This window comes from Silene latifolia, chromosome 9, assembly GCF_048544455.1.
Source record: "Silene latifolia isolate original U9 population chromosome 9, ASM4854445v1, whole genome shotgun sequence".
NCBI lineage: Eukaryota > Viridiplantae > Streptophyta > Magnoliopsida > Caryophyllales > Caryophyllaceae > Silene > Silene latifolia.
The window spans coordinates 83,872,567-83,898,445 of NC_133534.1; the positions used below are offsets into that span (position 1 = coordinate 83,872,567).

Genomic DNA, 25,879 nt, shown 5'->3' on the forward strand with positions numbered 1-25,879 from the left:
TTAATATGTGAATTCCACATGCATATATATAGTGTGTGAGGAATTAGACGTACACATATTGCATATCGTATTTTTTTGATGTACAAAGTAAAACAAAACTCTCTTATTGTTTTTTTGTTCTTTGTTCTTGCCTTAGACAAAGGAATCGTCTTATCCTACAGAGATTTCGTGTAACCCAAAGGCTATAGGGTCGAAATACTCTAAGGAAAGTGTGTTCAACCCTATTCGATTGAATGTAATAAACCGTCTTATATTGTTTTCATTTCTATTTTAGTGCCTTCATTTGTATAATTTATATACTTGTAATCATTGTAATACAAAACTACAACAAAAAATACACACTTGAACTTTCATTCGAAGAAGATCACAAACTATCTAAGCGACGACATTGCCACAAGTATAAGCACAATAAAGAAATATAGGGTAGCAGTAATGCTTGCAATAACCCGCACCCGAGATGGAGTTCAAAGATTTCCGTGGAAGCCAATGTTAACACGCGGAAATAACAAGACCCTTTTTTTTTCTTTTCTTTTTTTGAGGTAATCAACCACAAGCCTAGATATATTTTTATGAACATCACCCTTGCATATTATGATTCAACTACCACTAAATGTTTCGGGATTTTCCATGTCAATTTGATGATGATTCGAGAAACTTGCCATTTCAGAATTTGGTTGTTGCTGGTTGCTTGACACTGTTGTAGCTTCGGAACTTCGCCGAGCACGTGATTGTGTGATTCTTCTTCTCCACCGAAGGAACTCTACGACAATAGAACTAACACTCATGGCAATACCATATCCACTAAAAGTTGCTAGGAGAATCGATATAATGGCTTGCAAATGCACCTGCAAAACCATCAAGGTACCATAATGATGAATCTTGTAAGAAAAAGTGTCATGTTTCATAAACGAAAACATATAGGCGACACCATCATTCAAAATTTCAAAGAAGGAAATTTTAACCATATTTCCAATGGAGCCAAAGACTCATTACTCTTTTGGTTCCGGATTATGATGTAGTAAATCAAAATGGCTCACTAAAGTGGCTGCACTTCTTTCGCTTGTGAAGTAGAGGTCATTCAATGGAGTTCTCGAGGCTACATACATCCTACCCCTGATACGGCTCATTTAGTCGTAGTTAATTGAGGATATCTAGCATGTTTTTTACGGTTGAAAGTGATGTTATGGAGCTTAATTGCAGGTTATTTGTTAGTGAGTCTTGATTAGCTTTTGGGTCGGTTTGGCATGTTTGAGACGGAGTCCAAGTCCGAGGATAGGTGGGCCTGACGACCTGTGAAGATGCCTTGAGATGTGTGCGCAAATATTGGTCATATGTCGCACTAATAAGGAGCGCATATGACAAAGGGGTAGACGGCAAAAGCAAGATTCATGACACATGCATGACACACGTGCGACACACGCGCCATTGCGCGACTTACATTCGACCCGGTCGTGTGATTCAGCACCATTGCATACTCGTTTTTATTGTTTTATTTTACTCGGTTTGTCCCGAGACTCGCTTTAACTTTTTATGAGTTGACTTTATTTAGAGGGTATTAAGTTTAATTTTTAGTTGGAAGGAGACTTATGCAATTTTCTTAGAAAACCTAATTATGTTTAGCAATAACTATTATGCAAGGCTAATTCTCTCCTTCTTGATTCAAACAAGTTGAAACTCCGGTAATTTCTTGTGAGATTATTAATCCTTTGCTTTATCTTGAGTATTGTTTAATTCCTTGCTCTAATATTCGTTTTGATATTCATCTTAATTAGGTGTACAACTAATTAGGGTTTATATTAATTCATATGCTAGATTAGATTAAATGCTTAGTTTGCGATTTTAATCTTATCACGGTAGCAATTGTGATTAAATTATCGTACTCAGTTTGTCGTAATTTACTCATAAAAAGGATTTAACTTGTGATTTGAATATCGACAGCGTTGTTGGTATTAATTATTTCTATTGCTTTTTCTCAATTGAATGAATGCTTCTAATTACTTAACTTGAATTGCGTAATTTGGGTTAGTAATATAAAGGGTGATTAAAGGCAACTAATTTGACTTTCTTCACTAAAATTAGATGAGAAATTGATATTTGATAAAATTGAACTTTATTAGATATCATAATAGATTGCTGAAGGTTGGTAATTGATTGTAGTCAATGATCGAGTCTTTATTTGAAAGTGGATACTAGTTTGGGTCAAGATATTTCTCCATATTTGATTACTTATAACCTTATTGCTTAATTTCGTTTCATTTTTAGTCAACAAATCAAACTTAAACCCCCCTCTTTCAGACAGTTACTACGATTCTTAATAATCGCTCTTCTCTACACTTTAATTTCATTTACGATTAATCGAATTGCTTGTGGTTCGACCCTTATTTCTGCTTTACTATTTGTTTAGTACTAAGGATTTAAGTGATTATAAATTGTAATTTGACGCATACGACTTTACCCTGTCAAATTTTGGCGCCGTTGCCGGGGAAATGACATTAATTGTTTTTGTGTTTTAGTGTAGGTTTATGTATAATACTCGTTCTGCTAACCTCGCTCTTCTCTACACTTTAATTTCATTTACGATTAATCCAATTCCTTGTGGTTCGACCCTTATTTCCGCTTTACTAATTGTTTAGTGCTAAGGATTTAAGTGATTATAAATTGTAATTTGAGGCATACGACTTTAGCCCCCCGCGCAATTTGCGGGAACTATTGAGGCATGGGTAATGTTGTTGTGCCGGGTTGGAACTAATTCCCTATGAGATTTCACTAATTTCCCATCCGTTCAGTTGCATATCCAACATATCGTTCAGACTCATGTGCTTTAAGCATTAGAACCTACATTTTTGTAAACAAATGGGAGACTGGCCGTGAAACAGCTTCATGAACTTACAGACTTACAGTGACCGTACTTTGGGGTGGTAACAGCCACATCCATAGGCGATGGCCAAGATCAGTTCAATGTCGAGACAACCACAATATCAGATCAAGACTCAAAAGTGAAATTATCATTCTAGGTAGTCAGTGTAATATTTCTTCGCAAGAAAGTTTCTTACCACCGAGTAGAAAACATGTCCAAAGATGACAACCAGAATAAACTGCATGGCCGCATAAATCCAGACAAATTGCTTTGTCACTGAAACTCACAATAGCGAATAATTAGCTTTGCAAAGAGAGTGGTCAGAGGCTTGTATAAATACTTAAATAGCAAGACATCTTGCATTTGTTTGGAGCAAAATGTGAATTAAAAAGCTACCTAAACTTGGCCTATCAATGGCTTTAAGGTAAATTTCATATGGCCACACATGATCACATAAAATGCTAACCAATCAACTCAACTTGGATCCATTGATGGTGGAAACCACCAAGACGCAATTATTTGGATGATTGATAAAATATTTATGTAGTTTATGTTCGCAATACGTTTTTTACTCATTTGAGTACATTTTACCTACTTTTTTTCCATTTGATACCCCTAAAGTGAAATCTAATGTACTACATCCAATAAAAAAAGAAAAAAAAACCACAAAAGTTAATCACGTAGTATAATACTTAAATTCCAACCCATTGTCCGACCACCACATTCAACCACCACCATACACCGCCATATCCCTGCCGGCCAACCGCCATGCCACGTCGCCATTCATACCAGCCTGCTTCATCCCCAATTGCGCACAACCACCATCAAACCCCCTCATTCACCCTCCATCTCTCACCTCCTCCAACAAACTCACCCTCGTCGCAACATACTGACCCCCTGCCGTCCACCAGCCACTCACCATACTTCCAGTCCATCCTGCCGGAAACCAATTCGACCGCTTTCTTACCCACGCATAAACCTGTATTTTCTAATGGCAATGGGCCCGGAGGTGTACGACAGTGACGGTATCGACGGTGGATTAGGGCGGTGGCGTATATCGGTGGTTGACGTGGTGGTGTCTGGGAGAGTATATGAGAGAAGATGGAAAGTTAGAGGAAAACAAATGAGAGGGAAATTAGATGGGGAAAATGAGAGGGATAAAATGGTCAAAGGCGTACTATAATGAGTAAAATACGTATCAACACCCAATATTTAATAGTGAGCAATTTATAATAATCCAATGGGAGAATTTAAGATTGCTGAGTACATTTACTCACCCATAGTTGATGAGGTCATCGACGAGAGTAAACCCAGCACACAAGAAAATGGAAGAGAAAGAGCAATTGCGCCTGTTGACATTTTAGCAACCTAAAGAGGCACAAACAGTAAGAATTCAAAAGTTCTTAGCAAACTTCATTCATCTACATGTGAAACTTTGAACTTACCAGAAGCTGCTCCAAGAAACAGAAGTAGGCTAGCATACTGACAATAACTAGGACTGGTACTTCCTGCCAAGCCCTGCAAATTTCGATTGAGGCATAAGCAAGCCATGTCAAGTGACAGGACACAGGACACAGGAGACTCACAGGGACTACCCCCCATGACTTGGATTCCAAAATAAAATCAAGACATCCATGCTTTCTGAGCAAAATGGAATAGCATATAAACATTGAGACCCGCCTATTACAAGGGTAAGGCCGTGAGGGAATAGGATATGATATCAAGACATCCATGCATTCTAAAGTATGCAACCTTGCCCTTGTAGCGAAAACACATACGACGTCTCTGGATGATCCGTACAGAAAATTGCATCGGAGTGCCAATTTAAAATATGAGAAGCATAAAGAGTGTAATGGGCCACATTAGAAATAAAATAAAGGCATAGACTCCATAAAAATGAAAATGTAACGACATACGGATGTACCATAGTTTTTTGTTTATTTTTTGGAATAGGTGTCCTACCGAGGGTTACTTCCATAATGGCAACATATAAGGAAAACAATATGCACAACATAATAAGGGAACAGAATTGGGAATACTGACCTGTAGTCACTTAGATTAATCCTTTCGGTTCTACCTGTTCCAACGTTTGCCGCACGAATACTCTGGATGCGCAAAAGAGTGACAGGTAGATTTTGAACCTCCTGTTTACAGACATCGCATGTCTTGTTCCCTTTGATACTAAACCATTTCAAAGCACATTCTTCGTGTGCTAGAGCAAGTTCACCTTTGCAACTGCATTCCAACTTGAGCGTTTCTCCACCTTCTCCTAATTCAACTAAACATATTCTACACACAGCTTCCTCTTCAGGTATATCTTCACCACCAGTTTCCTTATTTTCTATAAAAACAAGAAGCAACCGCAAACAGACCACCAATAAAAATGGAACATAGAAGACTATATCTGCCTTTAGAGACAAATATTCGAACGATTTGCAAGGGTGCATACATATAATATAAAATTTCCATGCTTCATAATAGATTCTTTTGGAATAGATCTGCCATTCCAATTTCGAGCATTTTGGAATGGAGTTAGATACCTAATATATTCTAACTCCATTTCAAGCCCTTGTAATTCTATACCCACCCTCACCCAATATTAGTATCATGTTTAGTTAAGATAATTAATGATAAAATTTACTAAAAGTGTTTGATAATATATTGTTCAAAGCGTCTCATTATAGACGGGGGAAATCTGTCTATAGCTATAGACAGGCCAAATATCCACCCACTTTAAGCAAAACGGGCCAAATGTCACCACCTTAACGCCAAATGTCACCATACTGGTGACATTTGGCGTTAAGGTGGTGACATTTGGCCCGTTTTGCTTAAAGTGGGTGGATATTTGGCCCGTCTATAGCTATAGACGGATATGAGCCGTCTATAATGAGAATTTGTGTATATTGTTTCCCTAATATTTAGAACAGCAAATAAAGACCTGCACAAATTATTGATAAAAAATAGTTTGATATCTAATATTTACATTAAAATAGTTCGGTGCATAAGTACCAATATTTCCATGGGAGGGTAACTTACCATTATTCACAGGCTCAACTGAACTTGGACTCGGCAGATTTAGATTCTTGACTCGAGGTGACGGTATTACACGAATATAAGAATCCATTCTCCTTAAGTGTCTCACTTTATTGAGCGGATCTGACAATGAACGAGAAATGTGTAATCTGGCTTCCAGCAATTGAGCTTCCTTGCCCTACAAAATAAAACATAACTGCTGTTCTTGAATTGTACCATTGAATACAAATATTTTTAAGGTGCCAGTGTGCCACAGTAACAAAGTAACGGAGATCAGAATAGTCTGTGTTTTTAGCATTAAAAAAATTAAAAATAACTCCCTTTTAAAATCCTGTTTTTTTAAAAATACTCCCTTGTATAATTTTTTCCTAAAATTACTCCCTTAAAATGCAATTTTATCAAAAATTGCTTCAAAACTCCAATTTAGGTGTCTCATTACGTATGTTTATGAACTTATTCCGTTTGTGTATTAGCCAATTTATACTTTGAAAGGTATAACAATGAAAAATAAGATAAAAAACATACGGAATAAGTCACTGAAATTGGACTTTTGAAGCAATTTTTGATAAGAGTGCATCTTAAGGGAGTAATTTTAGGGTCTGTTTGGATAGGAGGATTTCGAGGGAAAGAGAGGGGAGGGAAAGGAAGGGATGATAAATCCTTTGTTTGGTTAACAAAATGGAGGTGGAGGGATTTTGAGGGGAGGGAAAATGAATCCTTCCACTTCCCCCCTCCAAGCCAAATTATTTCCTCTCCAACAAAGACAAGATTTGGAGGGAAAATGACCTCCTCCATTCTCCCTCCCCTTCCCTTCCATCCCATTCTCTTCCCTCCTTCTCTCTCCCCTCCCTTTCCCTCCACTTTTGCTATCCAAACACACCCTTAGGAAAAAAACATGTAAGGGAGTAATTTTAAAACATTGAATTTTAAATGGGAGTTATTTTTAATTTACTCTTAAAATTAAGCGAGTATTTTCATATGTTGTTCTTCTATCAGGTGTCTTGTACTTGGGTTTACAAGAATACTGATTTGAGCAGCAACTACAGATAATCACTTTTGTTAATGAGCTGGTTCTAAAAAGTTTAAATTATTAAAAGATCAATCGTTGATGATGTTGATGATTACTATTACAATGAGATTTCTATACTAATCGTTGGTTGGCGTAGTGGTAGCATGGGGCTGCGCTTGGTAGGGAGGTCTGCGGATCGATCCCCCACAACTGCGATTGGGAGGGGTTTAAATACCGTAATCCTTGGACACGCCCCGAAATCCGGATTAGTCGGCCCAATGTGGTTCGGATTACCGGATGGTTTAGACAAAAAAAAAACAATGAGATTTCTATTTTGTGCTGCACTTAAATTATGCAACTACATTTATGAAGTGGACTTGTATAAAAATGGAAGATGAAGCAATATGCGATTGCATTAATTATTAAAGCGCCAAGATGCCATAGAGTGTGTTATTTTTCACAGAACAGAAGCTGATAAGGTCAAGGACATCGGCTCACATTTCATGCTTATATGAGGATATAAACCAGAATGGTGAGGTGCTAACGTTGGATATAATTTAATATATGCAGTATAACAAAGGGGGATCGGATGTACATAGCCTTCCCCCTTTGTTACACTACAGATGAGCTGTTCATGTTTAACCCATAAAAAGTGCTTATACTACCTTTTACCTATTGCGAGCCCACACGAAGAAAAACAAACAACTCCATAGGAAAATAAAGAAGAATAATTCCCGAACAAACTAGTTTGAGACGTAAACCATTACGAAAACTTACACAAGAAGATAGTGAACCGCCAGTGCTTTCACAACGAGTGGATTCAGGAATCTCATTCGGGGTGACCGGAAGAGATGACGTTCTCCTTATCCTAGGAGTGAATATCTTAGTCAGGGATGTTGATCTTGGTATAGAATTCTTCTCTCGAGGAGTTGTGCATGGAAGTTCAGTGGCAGCTTTCTCAACATCTGAAGAACTTCGATAAAGGAAGCCAAATTTTGGAAGAAGATTTCTGAAAGGCGAACGCCCTCTTGCTGATGACGGACCAGGGGATTCATATAGTTTTGCATCGGACATTGTTGGTGTCAAAGCAAAGTTGACCCTCTTTGGTGTAGTAGATATTTTGGCCTTAACAGAATCTCGAGCCACGTCAATTTTTCTTGACGGAATGTCAAGAGACAGATTTTGTTTTCGCCAGTGGCTCACATGTCTGGTCTCTTCATTTTCCGTGCAAGTACTTTCAACCTGAAATACAATAATTTTTAGTGATGCGAGTACAACATAAAATAGTGAATCAGACAATCAGTATTCAGAGCATCACCAACTACAATAGCATTACCCTAGTTAATTGCTGAACACTTAGATCAGCTAAATGGTCGATTTAACTTAACAAGAGGTCTCAATTTAGAACCCTAAGAAGGCCAGGTATGCAGTAGTGTTAATAACACAGGAGGGACTACTTTGGCACTCTGGTGGTCCTACTATCTCATACAGAGACTAAAACAAATGACGCATTCCTAAAAGAAAAGGAAAAAAACAATTCAGTGCCTCAAAACACCGCCTGTAAGTTCAAGTTAAATCAAAGTACGAAAGGATATGGTGATTAAGAACCATATATGAAACACTAGTTTATAAATGACAGTTCCAACTTCCAAGTAGACAACTTCACCACATAACATAATGCAAAACAAACCTTTTGAAACTAGAAACGCCAGTCACCAAATAAGTTTTTCAAGGAGTGAAACTACAGGGGCGGATCTAGGGGGGGCGGGTGGGCACGTGCCCACCATGGAAGTTTAGAAATAAACTTGTAATAGGATCAGATATATGCAGCAATTCTATGTTGCTCAGTTGGTAAAGGTTTGTTGCCATTATATCTGAGGTCCCAAGATCGATTCTCTGTCTCTAGGAATCGAGCCTTGGACCTCAAAGTTAATACACAATCTTCTTAACCATTGAATCACCCATATTTATTGCTTATATTAGCACTAGAATGTACTATATCTTTTAATAAGAGATCTTATTTTACATTAACTATAAAATACGTTTATTTTAAATTTAAAATAAAATATTATCAATCATATTAGAAAAACACATCCCGAATAAATTCTTTTTATATTTTTTTTACCTTATACAACATTAGTTTAAGCGAAAAAAATGAAAATATATTTTTTTAAAAAAATACTGAAAGATAATGTATTGAAAATTTTTGTTGGGTGCCCCCTTATAAGAAATTTCTGCGTCCGCCCCTGAAACTACTCCATAAATGTTAAGGCAACCCATCTTTATCTCAAAGTTATCGAAGACTATTGTGGTAATTGCTCTGGCTTTAGTAACACTAAAATATCAGCCATAGTCCAGCATGGAAAGTATATACTGGTTTTTGAAAAGAAATTCTTAGAGGTAGTTTCCTGCAATATCTAACATGAGCATTATTGAAAAGCCTCACGTATATGGAATAAGGAGAATGAAAGGTATTAGATGCATGTACCATTGCATCTAGCACCAATAAATGGAACATGTATACAACAGAACATAATAAATATCGAAAACCAGAAATTCGATACTATTTATTTCTAATAAACAGATAGCAGAAGCTTGATCATCAAATCAATAGTCAGATGATTCTGCCAACAATAACCGAATCCCAACCTATGTATACAGAATTAATGAATAACCTCAATTAAGGCAACAAGAGACTTTTTCATATGAAAAGAACTCTAAAGCTAGGGATTACCAGTTGTTCCAACAGTCCCGTATAGCGTCGCAGAGCATAATACAAGCATTTTTTTTTTTACATTAAAAAAGACGAGATTATTCTTGAACCATTCTTTTGCTTGCCATATAGGAATCAAATATTGCAATTAATAATTCATTCGTAGTTGACACCACTATTATTTTTTCGGTATTTCTAACGTGTGCCCTTTGAGTAGAGCTGTGTGCCCTTTGAGTAGAGCTGGCAAAAGCTGACCCGACCCGAGGAACCCGACCCGACACAACCCGAAAATTGGGTGACCCGAAACCGAACTGACCCGACCCGACCCGATAACCGATAGCAGCCTTATTTTTTCCAACCCAAACCCGACCTGAACCGACCTGACCCGTGACCCGATATTTTCTCAACCCGATAGATACCCGATATTGAAGTAGCTTAATAATGGTTTAAATAACACCAAATTAACATTCATCTTAATTATTTTCACTTAAAACTATAATTAATACACCTACCCATTATTTAAACATAAAATAACTATCTAAAACTAAGTATATAAGATAAAATATATGCTGATAACCTGACCCGCTAATGACCCGACCCAACTTGCCACCCATTGATGACCCGACCCGAAGATGACCCGACATGAACCGAACCGACCCGAACCCGTCATTGACCCGACATAACCCAAACCCGAAATGACCAGACCCGCCTTGACCCGACCCATAACGGACCCGAGTGAACCGATTGCCACCTCTACCTTTGAGTCTAAATAAAGAAACAATTAGAGGAACATTTCATTTAATATGGAAAAAAGTGAGTTGATACTTACAAATCTCATGTTATATCCTTTGATTGTTTCTTTATTTACTCGTAGGGCACACGTTAGAAAAAGCATTATTTTAAAGCCATTTTAGTTAGATAAACATCTCAGCACCCTTAAGAGTGCTTATCTGTGCTTTATGGATGAGAACCAAAAGTATTGGGACATTGTTACGGAAATGGATCCTCTCCATTTCATTTCTCTTCATTTCCACTCACAATCTCCTTAAATAATAATTTCCTCTTTCACTCTCATTTTCCTTTATTTTTATGCGTAAATTTAGAACCGTTAGATGTTGTCAATATGCGATCCGGGCCATTAATAGGTACTTACCTCTCCATTTCTTTTGAGGAAATGGAGAGAAAATGAGCTCCATTGTTACACCAGTATTATCTTTTTCTCTTACTTTTCCAATATTGTACCCTTTTTATGTCCCTTATTTTCTTTCTATTATTTTACTAATAATTAACTTCATGTGGGTGCTGATTTCTGACATTTCTCAAGTGAGTTAACTAAAATACAAATATCAGAGATTTTGGTAGATAAAATACTCACTTTCCTGGATTTGGATGAAATTTTTTTGCCGGATAATGACGCATACGGGTTACAAATTTGAGCTTTTATTAGCTAAAATAGATGACCAAGATAATACTCCCTCAGTTCACACTTTCTTTTTCTTAGGTCGTTAAGCGGTTTCGCTCACACTTTTCTTTTTAGGTTTTCTCATGATAACGTCCAAACTTTACTTTATCATTTAAATTTATCCTTTTTAAGACACCCTAGATTACTACTAGTAATCCAAGTATTTGGAGAAATTTGTCCTAATGAGAGCATGATACTTAGAAGAAATATTACCCTTACTAACCGGCTAACCCTTGATTACTACTAGTAATTTGCTCTTTTTTTGAATTCCGTCATGTTTTAAATCCACTAGTGGCGAGGGCAGACCACGGGGCCTCTTTGAAGACTTAAAGTGGTGTCCAACAGAGCTATATTTTAACTCAATGAGAATATAGGAACCTGAATTCCTGGTAAAAGAAGGCCAACCCTTGTTCACATTTATAATTTACGGAGTATAAAAAAAAATAAAGTGGGCATGTGTTGGAGTAGACGTGAACAAAAGGGCTGAGAATTTGAATGAATCAAAATTTGACTTGTCATTGCATACCTACTTGAATTGCTATTTGCTGAGACAAACAAGAAAGTGAGTTGTTCACTTGATAACAAAACACGATTTTGGTAGGTACTCCTACTTACTTACTTACTTACCTAAGCAAGCTTATAAGATTTACTTCCAATCACATGATCTATAACAATAAAAATATAAAATTTATACTCTGTAATAGAGAAAAAATAAGCTAAAAAGGAAATAAATAATTATTTGTTTGTCTAAAAATAGTAAAAAGGGATTGGATTCGAGACTTGGGACCTATTGTCCACCGGATATGGGTGTGAGCAACTAAAATTGTACTTGTAAAACAAATAAATCCATAGGCGTCTAAAAATAAAGAAGAAAAGAAGTGAGAGATGAAAGAGTAAAGTACCTTTTGATGGGGAGGAATAGGAATAGGAGGGATATTAAGTTGAATTGCTATGGACTTCTCTTCAATCTCCATTAATAACAAAACGAATAAAACTCAGACGCAAGAAACAACCAAGGCCAAATGTGGTCACTGATTAATGATTCAATAATCTACTATCTACTAGCTACTGATATATGTATGATTCCAAAAAGGAATATAATTAATTAATTAATTAATAATAAAGGAAGTGGGAACGAAGAAGTTTTGAAATAAGGGAGAAAGATAAACAAGGGTATTAAATGCACCAGAAAAGCAGGGTGATAATGGTAATGGTAATGGTGATGGTGGTGAGTAATGGTACGAGTTTGATAGTGAGAGTTTTAGTAAGAGAATTAGGCCTACCGCCAAAATTGTGCCACTCACTCTTTCTCCCTTCTACCAACTACTACTGCCCCTCCATTTGGACTTGGGTGGGTCTTTTTTTTTTTTTTTTTTTTTATTATTATTAATTATTATTATTATTATTATTAGTGTTGTATTATGTCATCATCAATTCTATTCTCATACAATTAATACAAATATACAACTTCACAAAAAACACGATTACTGGAAAATAGTCTTAAATAAAAGTGTCTTCTTGCAAATTGTTGGGAGGAGGCGGGTTTGCTAAAGATCGCCCCTAGTTTTACTCATCTCGTCCCTAAATATTTTTTTTTTTTACCCTTGAGTAATTAAAACCCCATATACCTTCCTTTTTACTCATTTTCGAGCTTAAAATTAAAATTTCAAAAAAACCGCTTCAGAAATTAACAAAAACAAAACCGTCTCAAAATAATACGAAATAGCGATTTAAATTGGACAAAAATTGACGATTAAAGAACCAAAAACTTCAAACGATCATAACTTTGTGCTCGGGTATCCGATTTTGACGAATTGTTTTTTTCAAATCACTTAACTCGACGAGACGAACGCAATGGGAAAAAAAATTGAGAAATGGTCCATTCGTGTAAAAAACACGAATTGACCTAGGCCGATTCATGTGGTTTACACGAACCAGCCTGGGCCAGTTCGTGTAATCCACATGAATTGGTTTAAAGCCCATTCGTGTGATTTACATGAATCGCCGGTCAGAAACCATATGAACCGCTAGGCTAAGCCGTTCGTCTTTTTCACACGAATGGGCCCGCTTTCCAATTTTTTTATTTTTTTTACCATTGTGTTTGTCTCGTCGAGTTAAGTGATTTGAAAAAAAAAATCGTCAAAATCGGACACCCGAGCACAAAGTTATGATCGTTTCAAGTTTTTACGTTTTTAATCATCAATTTTGTTTCGAATTTAATCGTGCTTGATTATTAATTATCGTAAAATGGATCACCGTCACTCGTATTTTGAATTACCGATAAAAATTAGTTTTGGGAATGTTTTAAAGTAAAGGGCAAAGTTGGAAAGTGAAATGAACATTCGGGGCGAGATGAGTAATATTGGGGCGATCTTTAGTAATTTTTGGGAGGAAATGACTCATATTGTTTGTGGGGTCAATACATAGTTGATACAGCTATCATAGATATCTACTTTAAGTTTATGGAGTGATTGGAGTTTTTTTTGGTCGAAATGTAAGTCATATAGTATAATCAAACTTCACCACCATACAAGACTCAAATTATTTAGGACATAAGCCTCCTAATCAATCTCGAGTGTTTCTCGTGCATCTTAATGCTTACAATATGTCGAATTCTAATACAAATAGCATGCCTAATACATTGAATAACAAACTTTGGCATAGCTACCACACTTTCATGAAGACAACGATTCCTCGCTTGCCACACTTGATAAATCAGTGAACAAATAGCAGCTCCAACTATATTCTTCAACAGAAGACACCTGAACCTCTTAGAAATCCACCAGTTAATCGTATTTTGTCTAGGAATTGCAACTCCTAGCCGATCCAACAAAAACTTTAAGCACATCCAACTCAACTCACAGCTGAAATATAGATGATCATGTGTTTCATTAGTCATACTACATAGCAAGCACATAGTATCCACACCCACAGACCACTTATACAATCTATCCCTTGTCACCAGCATGCCCTATACAGCAAGCCAAGCAATAAAATTATGTTTGCAAAGACCAATTCTTGACTAGATCAACTAATACCAGTTCACCTCAGCACCATCAGGCATCAACCACTGGTAACCAGCCTAAATGGTATACTCATGTCCTATAGCACCCCCTATCACCCATATAATCTGTTCCGAGTTTGTCTCTAACCTCACACAGTTTCTTCCATGATCAGCTTGCAGAAATAGGAGGTTTATAACACCACTAGTTCCCTCCTTTTATATAAACAGCATGCCCCCATTTCACCCATAGGTGATTTTTTTTCCCGTAATCCATCAAATATACGTCCCCATTGCTGCAACATTCCACATACCGGCATTAATGATTTCCAGACCACCATATTTTTTTAAGCAAATAGACTCTCTCTCAAGTAAGAGCTGGAGATTTGCCACAGTGCTTACTTCCTTGCCATAAAAACGTTCTACAAACTGTCAATGTTCTTAATAACAGTCTTTGGAAGGACAAAAATCCTAGCCCAATAATTGTTTAGGAGAATAAAAACAGACCTCACAAGAACCATTCTGCCCCCTCCCCCTATAAAACAACTTCCTAGCCCCAAGAGCTCTAATCCTTTACACCACTCTCTCCACGAGCATTGCACAGTCCAACAAAGACAACTTCTTAGTTGATACAGGTACCCCCCCCCCCCCCCCCCCCCAAGTACCTGAATGGTAGCTTAGCAGGTTTCATACTAGTAACACTCAGAATCATCCCCTTACTTATCTCATCCACCCCATTCATATAAATGTTAGACTTATTCACATTCACCTGTACTCCAGTAGTTTGTGAGAATTGCTCAAAAACAGATAATAACATAGCTACAGACCTCAGATTTCCATGGCAGAACAACAAAAAATCATCAGTAAAGCACAAGTGGGTCAACTTAATCCTCCTACACATGGAGTGATAGTTAAAACCTGAGAGGAACCATTGATTACGCAAATAACGATCTGTTTTTTCTATAGCCTAAAATCTCATGCCAATTCGTGGATCAACACGGAGGAAGACCTTGACAGATATGACTTATAAATGTACAAGGAAATAAATAACATGATATACAAAATTATGTTTTAAAGAGTCGATATGTGCATAGCTAGCATCTTAATTATTCTCCCCTACTTAATTTATCTTTGTTAGACAAACAAAATTCTTCAACACCATTCAAGTATTTCCTAGTCCAATATGTCTTCATCTCGAATGAATGCCTAGTGACTTTGATTCTTATACGTAGTGACCTCATTTAATTAACAATAATCTTCTCGAACATCAGTACTTTCACTTCTCAGGATGCCTGAGTCATCTCAAGGTTTTTTGTCATCATTGCTTCAGCTTGTCTTTGTCCATACATGATGTCACATAAAAGTGAATTCTCAAATGTATAATGTCGTATTAGATGTTCAATACAAGCCTCTAGTTAAAGGCCTTTTCTCCTAGGTCACATGATCATCATGTTCCACCTCATCCTCATTGGGTAGATTTTCATTCCGTCTCTCCAATAATTTAGCTTTGCATGTATGAAGGTTGTAACTCTTTTACTTTCAGTTCCCTAATTCATATATAAAGCTTAAAACCGCTCATAAACATATCACAAACGATGACAGTTAATAAATTAAACATCATTTTTATAATACCCCGTAAATGTATATAATTTAATTATAATTAGTTCGTGTGTTATATTGTATAAGACTTATTAAGCGTACTTTAAATTCGAGAATGAAATATGTAGATGGGCCGTGTAGGCCGAGTTGAGAGGGTACAGACTCGGGTGTCGAGTTTACTTTAGTTGTTTAATCATGACTCGGAGTATATAAGACACCTAATTTACACACTCTAGTCTTTTAGTCACCTTTTCACTCACAAAACAAAACAAACAAACAAAACCCTAGAGAAGAGAGTAGAAAGAGACCGAGAGGAAGAGAAGAGCAGTTGCGTGGGTTTTGGGGGAGATTTTGAGACGATTTTTCACGAAACCCATCTTGTTAATCCGTAGGTATAATTCTATACTATCTTATAATAATTAGAGAGTTGTACATCATCATCATCATCATCATCATCTTCACCATCATCATTAATTAGGGTTAGTATGATTAGGATTGTCACAACAATTTACAGATTTGTTGGGTTGCCTTGTTCGACTGTTTTCGCTGTCTAAACGTCTTTGTTTTCAAAAAGTTTCTGAAGCGACTCATGTTTATTCCAAGTATAGTTTATTCATATCATATTTCGTAGCAGTATTTTTTACAGTTTGTCATGCGTGATTTTTTTATGAACCTATCGCCGAAAAGTTCGCGAATTTGATTGTGTTGTGGAAAATGGTTTGAAACCCTAACTTAGATGTTGATTGAGTACGAGGCTTTTTTCATACATCATCTTTGAAGAGTCTAGATGACAATAGAATTGTGACTCGTTGTGTGAACAACTTTTCCTTTTTTTCGTTGTGTGAACCATTTGTCCTTGTTCATTAGTCCTTGTGACTCGTTGTGTAAATCATTTATCCTTGTCTTTTGGACTCGTTGTGTAAAGCATTTGTCCTTGTTCTTTAGTCCTTATGACTCATTGTGTGAACCATTTGTCCTTGTTCATTAGTCCTTGTGACTCGTTGTGTGACGCAGTTGTCCTTGTTCATTAGTCCATGTTACTCGTTGTGTGAACCCTTTCTCCTTGTTCATTAGTCCATGTGACTCGTTGTGTGAATCATTTCTCCTTGTTCATTAGTCCTTGTGACTGGTTGTGTGAACCATTTGTCCTTGTTCATTAGTTTATGTGACTCATTGTGTGAACCATTCTGCTTGTTCATTAGTCCTTGTGACTCGTTGTGTGAACCATTTGTCGTTGTTCAATAATCCTTGTGACTCGTTGTAAAAACCATTCTCCTTGTCTTTGTGACTCGTTGTGTAAACCATTTGTCCTTGTTCATTAGTCCTTGTGACTCGTTGTGTGAACCATTTGTCCTTGTTCATTAGTCCATGTGACTCGCTCTGTGAACCATTTATCCTTGTTCATTAGTCCATGTGACTCGTTGTGAGAATCCTTTCTCCTTGTTCATTAGTCCTTGTGACTCGTTGTGTGAACGATTTGTCCTTGTTCATTAGTCCTTGTGATTAGTTGTGTGAACAATTTTTCCTTGTTTTCATTGTGTGAACCATTTCTTTGTGTAAACCATTTATCCTTGTTTTTGTGACTCATTGTGTAAACCATTTAACCTTGTTCTTTAGTCCTTGTGACTCGTTGTGTGAACCGCTTGTCCTTGTTCATTAGTACTTGTGACTCGTTGTGCGAACCAGTTGTCCTTGTTCATTAGTCAATGTGACTCATTGTGTGAACCCTTTTGTAGATACCCGTATCCGTCGATATTGGAATTTATAGAGAACCCGACAAACACCCGATGATGATAGGACACATGTATTCTTTAGTTGTCATTGTCATTATTTGGAGCTCGTTTTACGATGTAGAATGGGCGTCGTCAATGAAGTATTTTATTAATTTAAATGATATTTAAATTAATTTTTTTTTAAGTGAGTTAATTTTATTAATTTAAATGATATTTGAATTAAAGCTTTTTTTTAAGGTAAATTCAATTTATTTTATTTTATTTTGAATTTATTTTTCCAAGTTTATTTTATTGAAAATAAAATAAATATTTGATTTGAAAAATCATTTTATGAGTATATTTGGTTTGAAAAATCATTTATTTTAATGTGTTAATTGATTTGAAAAATCGATTTGAAAATCGAAAAGAACTCGTTTTGAACATGTGTTTTTGAGCTCGATTTTAGCTCGGTTTTTGAGCCCGTTTTCTTTACGAATTGGCACGAATCTCGAGTACACTAACCAACCTAGACTACTACCCATCCAACCCCAGTTCAAACCCCATAACCACGGCCCAAACCATGCCCCAAATCACCCCCAACTAGCCCGCAACAAACAGCAGCCCCCCCTGTTTTGCAGCTCAAACCCGAGCCCAAAACCCGCTCCAAATACCACCAAAACCCGTGCCCATTAACCCTAACCCATACCCTAATATCCTACCCATATTACCTTACCTTAATCACCAAGAAAACCCCCCACACGAACCCTAGAAAACTCCCCAAAAGCTGCTGGACAGCAACTATGCTCAGGGAGCCCGTATGCCTCTCCCCCCTCTTTACCCTACTTTAACTCCTTATAAATACCACCCCTTCACCATACATTCATTCCTCTAGGTTCTCCATACATCCTACCTTCACTCACAAGCTTTAAACCTCATAAATAAACCCTAATTGCCTCTCAAAAACCCTCCACAAAACCGACATACAAACTGAAACAGTTTGTGTGTCCTCTTCGAAAAACAATTCGTTCCTCCCTCAAACCTCCATCAAAACTCGATTTTCTTGTTCCTAATTAACCACATAACATCCATCTACACATTAGACAAAGATTTACGAGCCAAATTGCCCTTGAGAGTACACGAAATCCCTCGAAAAACAGTGTTATACACTCTGTTTTTGTGTTTGTTCTGTCTGTCGATTCTGTTTGTGCTCGTTTTTTCGTGCCTTAATAACTCAAAACGAGCAGGGGTTGCTTTAAGATCTCTGTTCTCCTCTCTTTCTAGTTTTCAAAACATCTTTTAAATCGAATTTTCATCGTGAAACGAGGGAGAAATCATCGTTTGAAAGTTGCTGTCCAGATTTGCCAAAAACGCGTGTTTGCTTTGTTTCTTCGTCGACGACGGCCTCTCGAGATAAAATCTACCATCGATTACGACCCAAGACGGTGTCAACGATACATGTAGGTTGAGGGTGCATCAAATCCTCCTCTTTCTCCTTTTTTATTTCGTTTTTTATGTTTGTTCTTTTATAGTTTGTTTTGTTTGTTTATCGCTTTTTATTTATCGTTTAAATTAACTATGAAACTAGTTTAGTCCGAGTATGAGTTAAAGTACCACCATGAACACCCGCGTTGACTTGAGATGGGAAAAGAAACCGCTACATCAGTCGGTCGTACACCCCCGTCTCATTTACATATCCTCGTGTTCAAGGTAGGGCATTAATAAAACAATTTTAACTTCGTTCTTCGCTTTTGACATCTCTTCTTCTCTCGTGCAATTCGACCCACCTTAGGACCCGTTGCATGTTAGTATGACCTCTGATTGTTAACATATGACTTATTTAGATGACATTAGATCAATTTAATAACCTAATTAGACACTTTAGGGTATATCGACATAGCTTTAAAAATCAACTAACAATTCTGTAACTTAATTGAATGCATCTTTCTCTTTCACTAATTTTCTCGCTAGCATGGAAGTGCGTAATTAGAATTGTTTTTAACCTAGTTCGTAATTACTTAATTTAATTTATAATTAATTAACCTTTAATTTGTTTTACTTGTTTCTAATATTGTAAATTTTGTTTTTATTATTTTTTAAGGTTCAAAATATGTAAATTTAATTTAGTGAATTTTTCCGTAATTTATTTTGCTGATTTCGAAATTAAAATGCAATTAACTTTGTTTTCTACAAAAAACCGTGCACTGCACGGGTCTGTTCTGACTTCTGATCCGTGCACTGCACGGGTCTGCCAGTTTTGATTTCTTTTCTTCTTTTGTTTCTTTAATTGTTTACTAATCCTATTTTAATAAATATGGATTGGTGAATAATTTTAATGAGTTGGGTTCAATTTAATCAATAAGTTGTACCTAATTTATTTCAAACCTTTGTATTTGTTTAATTTAATTTAATTAGTTTAATTCTAGTCTAATTTGTTTACTAATTAATAAATCGGCTAACATCATTAATTAATCTAACTTAGTTTTAGCCTTTTTGTTTTCATTTATTTTATTTGTTAAGTCATAATAGTTTGAGTTGTTTTTTGTTAGTTTGTATTGTAATTTTGTATCATGTACATAGGTTTTATTTTAATTGAGTCAAAATAATTTCGATAGTTGTTGTAATTAAATCGAGTTGTAATTTATTTCTCGTTGTGTCGGCATGAAATGCCTGGGTTGTAATAGGATAGATCCCAATGGCTCCCCATTCCTCCTAAGCCGTGTTTGCGCATCTTTTATTTCAAATCAACCAACATGCTAAAACAACTTTGACAAAGTTAGTATTCATGCATTAAACGACATAGAAATTATTGTCACATGTTAGGGTTTTAAAACGATGTTTGCATATCATATATCGTAGTAGCTATGACCTTGTTTGAAATCGACACTTGACTTAGTAGAGGCCGTTATTGGGCGGGGTTAGGTGTCCTTATGGGCTTCCTAACACGTACCCTCACCCCTTACTCAAGATCTATGGTTTGTGGATCCGTCTAAATACCATTGGATTACGAGAGTCATTCAAATCGAGTGATATAGGGTACAAGTCTTTATCTTTAATCACTCGTAGTCGATTGGCTTTATGCTTTTCGATGAAAGGTGTAAAGTTGACTTGAACGGTTCCAAGTTCCCATAAAACTTGGTGGCGACTCTAATTTGTCTTAATTCGATTCGAAGGAACCTCGAGTCGATTATGCCAAGTGTGGATCCCGCGGACGCAGATTCGAGGGCCTTGTCCACGATTTGGCGACTCTCTTTGGGGAAAAGAGGACTAGTTACACTTTGTTTCTAGGGTCTTTTCCTCCGAGGTGAAACTTGAAAAGAAAGTGTTGGAAAGTAAAACATTACTCATAGTGCTACGATTCATGCATAAACCCTTAAGGACTTGCCCGGGCCGTCCCAGCGTTTCTTCGTGATGCGTGGAGGGCGACGTCCCACTATGCTAGGAAGCTGCACATTGCTCGCTTCCACTTCACCTCGCGTGGTTCTTGATGGTGGGGACGATCTTCTAGGTACTCTACCTTAAGACACCTTGCTCTATAAGACCGCAAAAGGATGGAGGGCATAGACCTTCTTATAGAAGACTTGCCGAGACTTAGAGATGTCTAGGAGCATACATCCTTGTAACATGAGAATGACAATGCGCAAATTGTTTTCCCGAGTCTTTTCGAAATTTCCCATGTCCTTTTCAAAACCGAACTTTTGAACAACTTACTTTCAAAATAGCATGGTTTTAAAAGCGCGGAATGCTGCCCAAATAGGACTAGAATTTTCGGCCCAAAACAAGCTTTTATAGCCGGCATGCTGCCCATTTCAAATCTCATTTTTCAAATCGATCATTTGTTTTTCAAAATCAATCCAAAATGCCTCTCGAACCTCAACCAAGCATGAAATGCGTCAAGTCGTGTCCAGGTCATGGCCGTGTTAGGCCGGGTGTGTTTCGTTCTAAGAGTCTAGAACACGACCTTGTTGGGTCACCCAAGCTCACCTCTTGGGCCTTGAGTCATGTTGGTCGACCTTTTGGTCTAGGATAGTCCACAAAAACGCCCAAGCTAGGCCATTTAGGGCGTTTCACCCGAACCTATGGGCTATGTTAGTCCAATCACGGGTTTGGCCACACCGAGTCCGGTTTATAACCGATTTATGACAGTTTGAGTCATGTCGTTTTGTCGAGTCTAAAATGAACCAAGGTCTAGATCCAACCGTGAGTCGAACCTCTGGTTAGTCAATCTCAAGTCGAGTCTTTGTTTGAGTCAAGTTGGTGTCGTGTCCTTAAGTGTGCAGGGGCTCTTACATTCGAATATTGACTCAGTACGGGGTTTTCTTGTAGAAAGGCCGCCAAAAACCCGACGTCAAGCAATGGAAGATGCTGTTAACAAGCTCACTGAGGCCGTGAACCTCATGATGACCCGAATGGATGCAATCGAATCTAAGCTGAGTGAAGATTCACCTCCACCTACCCCACCTCTGACTGATCTGGAGAAACGGTTCAAGTTCATCGAAGACCGTTTAAAACTCTCCCAGGGGAAGAACATTCACTATGAGAATGCTAGGGCCTATGCCCCGATTCGGGATAAGTTGCCCACGAACATGGTACTCACCGACATCCCAAAGTTCAAGGGCACCGAAGATCCAGTCCACCATGTTAAGGCCTATAAAGGGTACTTAGCACTGAAGGGAGTACCTGCGATATGCTCTCGAAATTTTCGCTCAATCTCGGATGAACACCGCGGGCGTGGTTCTACAACTGGACCTTAAGAACTTCCCTACTTTCGAAGATATCACGGTGGAGTTCGCAAGCACTATCGATAATGTCGAGATTCAAACCAACATAAGAACATTGGAGGTGATGACACGAGAAAGACAAAGAAGGTTTTCTTGAATTCCTTGCAAGATGGCATTTGAAAGCGTGAAATTAGCCAAGAAGCTGTGAAGTTGAAATGGTAGATAAGTTCGTAAAGAATCTACGACCTATTTACCGCAATGCTCGGAAATACTAGAATTTTGGTTCTTTCAAAGAATTGATAAGAATCGGGATAAAGGTAGAAGATGATGTCATAAGGGCGAGAGGTGAAAAGCCAAAAGGATACCAAGGGGCCTCGTCATCTAAGACAAAAGCCCCAGCAACGACCCATATTGATGAAGCCATCAATCTCTTAGAAGGGCAATCGAAGAAACCGTAGCGCCAAGCTCCGAGGGCATTCACCGATATCGGATGCACTTATACATACGCTCTCCAAAGGCTCATAGCCCAAGGAAAGTGAAGCCTATTGGTCCAACTCCGGACCCTCCCGCTGATCAACAAGGTAAATGGTATAAACCAAATGCCTACCGTGCCTTTCATCAAGGGAAAGGCTATGATCTTGAAAGGTGCTATCGATGAAGCACGAAATCCAAGACATGATTGAGAATGGAACACTCCCAATCCCAATTGTTAAACCCAATAACATCACCAATCCATTTGGTGATCACACCAATTTTGTTTCTGTCGAAGACAATGTCGATTATTCCCATCTTATCCGCCCATGTCACTTGAAAGGGGCGTTTATCGGGAAAATATTTGTGGATTGCTTTGAATTCTTGCCAAACCCGAAGAATGAAATTCAAATCGGGAGTCTCGCTCTAGAATGTACTCCTCTCGTTGTGAAGTTAATAAAGGACAATTCGATTCACCAACCTTCATCAGTGGCGTAGATCCTCAGAGGACTACCTCGGGATGGAGGCCGACCATCAAAGGGATCAAGGACAAGAGCCGGGCATCTAAGCCGACAATTTGAACAAGAGAAAGCTCAAGACCAGATTTGAAAATTATAAGTCGGGATCTGTTTTCTTATCTTAGTCGAGTAGAGTCTAGGACTTTCGTTTTTTTGAATTTGAGTCGTTTGTTCCACGATGACCTAGGGTGTGTCCTAGGAATCGTTCCTTCGAGTCTGTTAAGCATTTGTCATTCCAATAAAAGTTGCAGTTTCGTTTCCAAATATCCCTTGTTTTCAATCCTCAATCATTAGAAGCATGATTAAACGCACAACACACTCAAAGGAATCCACAGGGTAGAAATATGTCCTGTTTCAAAATGTAAGGTACACTAGGATCCCGTGTTTGATTCCTTTACCTATTCCATGTCTGGTGGTAGAAAACCTTCATCTGAACCAATGTTTGTGACAAGCTTTTAGATGATTCTATAACAAACCCGGACTAGCTCCTTGTTTCCCCTATCGATGATGGAAGGCAAGCCTTTTCCCCAACAAAATCATCCCATCTCGAAGAGAGAAGATATCAACCCGTTCTAACAAGGAATTGTTAGTTTCTAACCAAATTAATTGGCGAAGCCCAGTTTTCAAGGTGTATCCATTTATGACTAAGAGAATGAATAGAAGATCATTTTCAAAGAGAGAAAAAAGATGAAAAAGAATGAAAAATGAGAAAAAAAAATGAAAAAAGAAAAAAGAAAAAAAAGAAAAAAAAAAAGAAAAAGGAAAAAAGAAGAAGAAGAAAAGAAAAAGAAATGTCCAAATGTTGATCGGAGTTCAAAGGCGAAGCCAAAATGGTCAGGTAGTGCCATCGTGAGTCATCCATACCCATAAGTCCTTCCCGAGGCATTTATGAGGGAATAGTTAGGGATGCTGGGAGGGAAGTTAGCTTGTGTTAGTAAACCCAAGCCTTTAGGATCCAGACATGGAAATTTGAACCCACATCGATTTCCAACCCATTTGTACTCGGGTTTCATCAAATCTGAGACACCATTTCCAACCACGTTATAAGCCATAACCATTGGCCTTAGCACCACAAAACGAACCTTCAGAATGATGGTTTACCTTGCGAACCTATTTTTACCAAGCTCCACATCCCAAAAAAACCGCAACCTTTTGTACCAACCCTAGACACGGGATTTAACGGTACTTTACAGGCTAGAATGGGATATGACATGATACCTTAGGTGAAACCTTCGAGTGTGTACACACAATCAAAATGCCATGTTTATGCACCTTGATCGAACTACGTCGGATTTGATTTCGCTCCACGCGAATACGTAGGCAGTCCTTCAGAATAAGGGATTCAATCCACTCATCAACCAAGTTGTCATCTTGTTGGTTTCTTACGGGTCTTAACCAAGTCCAAATGAAGCCACCTTTGTTTGAGTCAGTCTTAGCACTCGATGTAGGCTAGGATAAGGATATAGGTTCGGATGAATAATATCAAGTCTCAGAATGAGCTTTATCTAACAGTATAGACAATGATGCTGAGTCATATAGATGTGGGTTTGTGTTGGGAACCGAAAATATGAAAAACTCGCTGAAAAGAAAGAAGGCATGGAAGAAAAAATAGTAAAAGCCCGCTGAAAAGAAAGAAGGCGGTGGCAAGAAATGATGAAACTCGCTGAAAAGAAAGGAGGCGAGGAGAAGAGTGACAGAATGTTCCCAACAAAAGTCATGTGTGATGTCTAAGTGTTCTCATAAAATCAGTCTGTGTTTAGTGTCTGGGCGAAGCCAACGTTGGTGCTCCGTGAGTTTAATCCACCTTATCAATGCCAAGTGATCTTGATTCCCATGTACCCTCGGGAGCACGCCCATGCCATACGATATCTCCGTCCCAAGTCCGGCGACCTAGTGATTCCCATTTGCCATCTTTTGGCGCCGGAATGGCCAATTTACATTTCTACCCATAACAAGTCCATAATTGAATTAAAACCCGTGCACACTTACGGTTTTATTTTCCTTTTTGTTTTACGGTAGCGGGCTACGCCCACGTTGTTTACGGGTCATACGGAGTGTCTGAGTCGTATTTCATGCTCACCCATCAAGGTTCGATTTCAAAAAATTTCAAAATTTCAAAATTCCAAAAACTTTTTGCGAATTGTGGATAGATGATCCAAGTAGTGGAATCCTTGTGGGTCGATGATCCAATCCTTCGAAATTCAAAAATTCAAAATTCAATTTTTGAAGGGCCGATGGCCCAATATTCTAAATGATGACAAATTCGAAATTCGGGTCGATGACCCAATCATTCAAAATTTTCAAATTAAATTTTCGGGTCGATGACCCAATCATTCAAAATTGTCAAATTCAAAATTCGGGTCGATGACCCAATTATTCAAAATTTTCAAATTCAATTTTCGGGTCGATGACCCAACTTTTCAAATGATCCAATTTCAGGATCGATGATCCAAATGTGCTTATGTGATGATTATTGCTAGTACATTTTCTATGTTTCAAATATAGAAGGATATTCTTCAATGGGGCTCTAAAGTCTTCGACTTTAGAGCCATTGCAAATCAGGGGCTCAAGCCGTTGGCTTGAGAGACCATTATCGAGATGTAAAGGATGATATCCACCAAGAATTCAATTCAATACAAGAGTATGAAATGGAAGAATTCCGTAGTTGAAAGCAAATGATGAAAGCGGCGGCAACCTCCTTGGAAAGTCCCGTCCCATTCGGACAAGTGCCCGTGAGATGATAAATTTTGGGCAAATGTCAGCAGATGATGAATTTTGGACAAATG

General features: G+C 37.7%; 1 protein-coding gene across 1 annotated transcript; it reads right to left on the minus strand.

The window, feature by feature from the left end:
• Window positions 1-323: 323 nt before the first annotated feature.
• LOC141599951 (uncharacterized) lies at window positions 324-12,462 on the minus strand. Its single transcript, XM_074420098.1, has 8 exons — window positions 11,977-12,462; window positions 7,677-8,141; window positions 5,894-6,068; window positions 4,901-5,198; window positions 4,303-4,375; window positions 4,135-4,225; window positions 3,054-3,133; window positions 324-845 (listed from the first exon to the last, which is right to left on the minus strand). The coding sequence occupies exons 1-8, from the start codon at window positions 12,046-12,048 to the stop codon at window positions 597-599; spliced, it is 1,503 nt and encodes a 500-aa protein (XP_074276199.1). The 5' UTR covers window positions 12,049-12,462; the 3' UTR covers window positions 324-596.
• Between the last annotated feature and the right edge of the window lie 13,417 nt (window positions 12,463-25,879).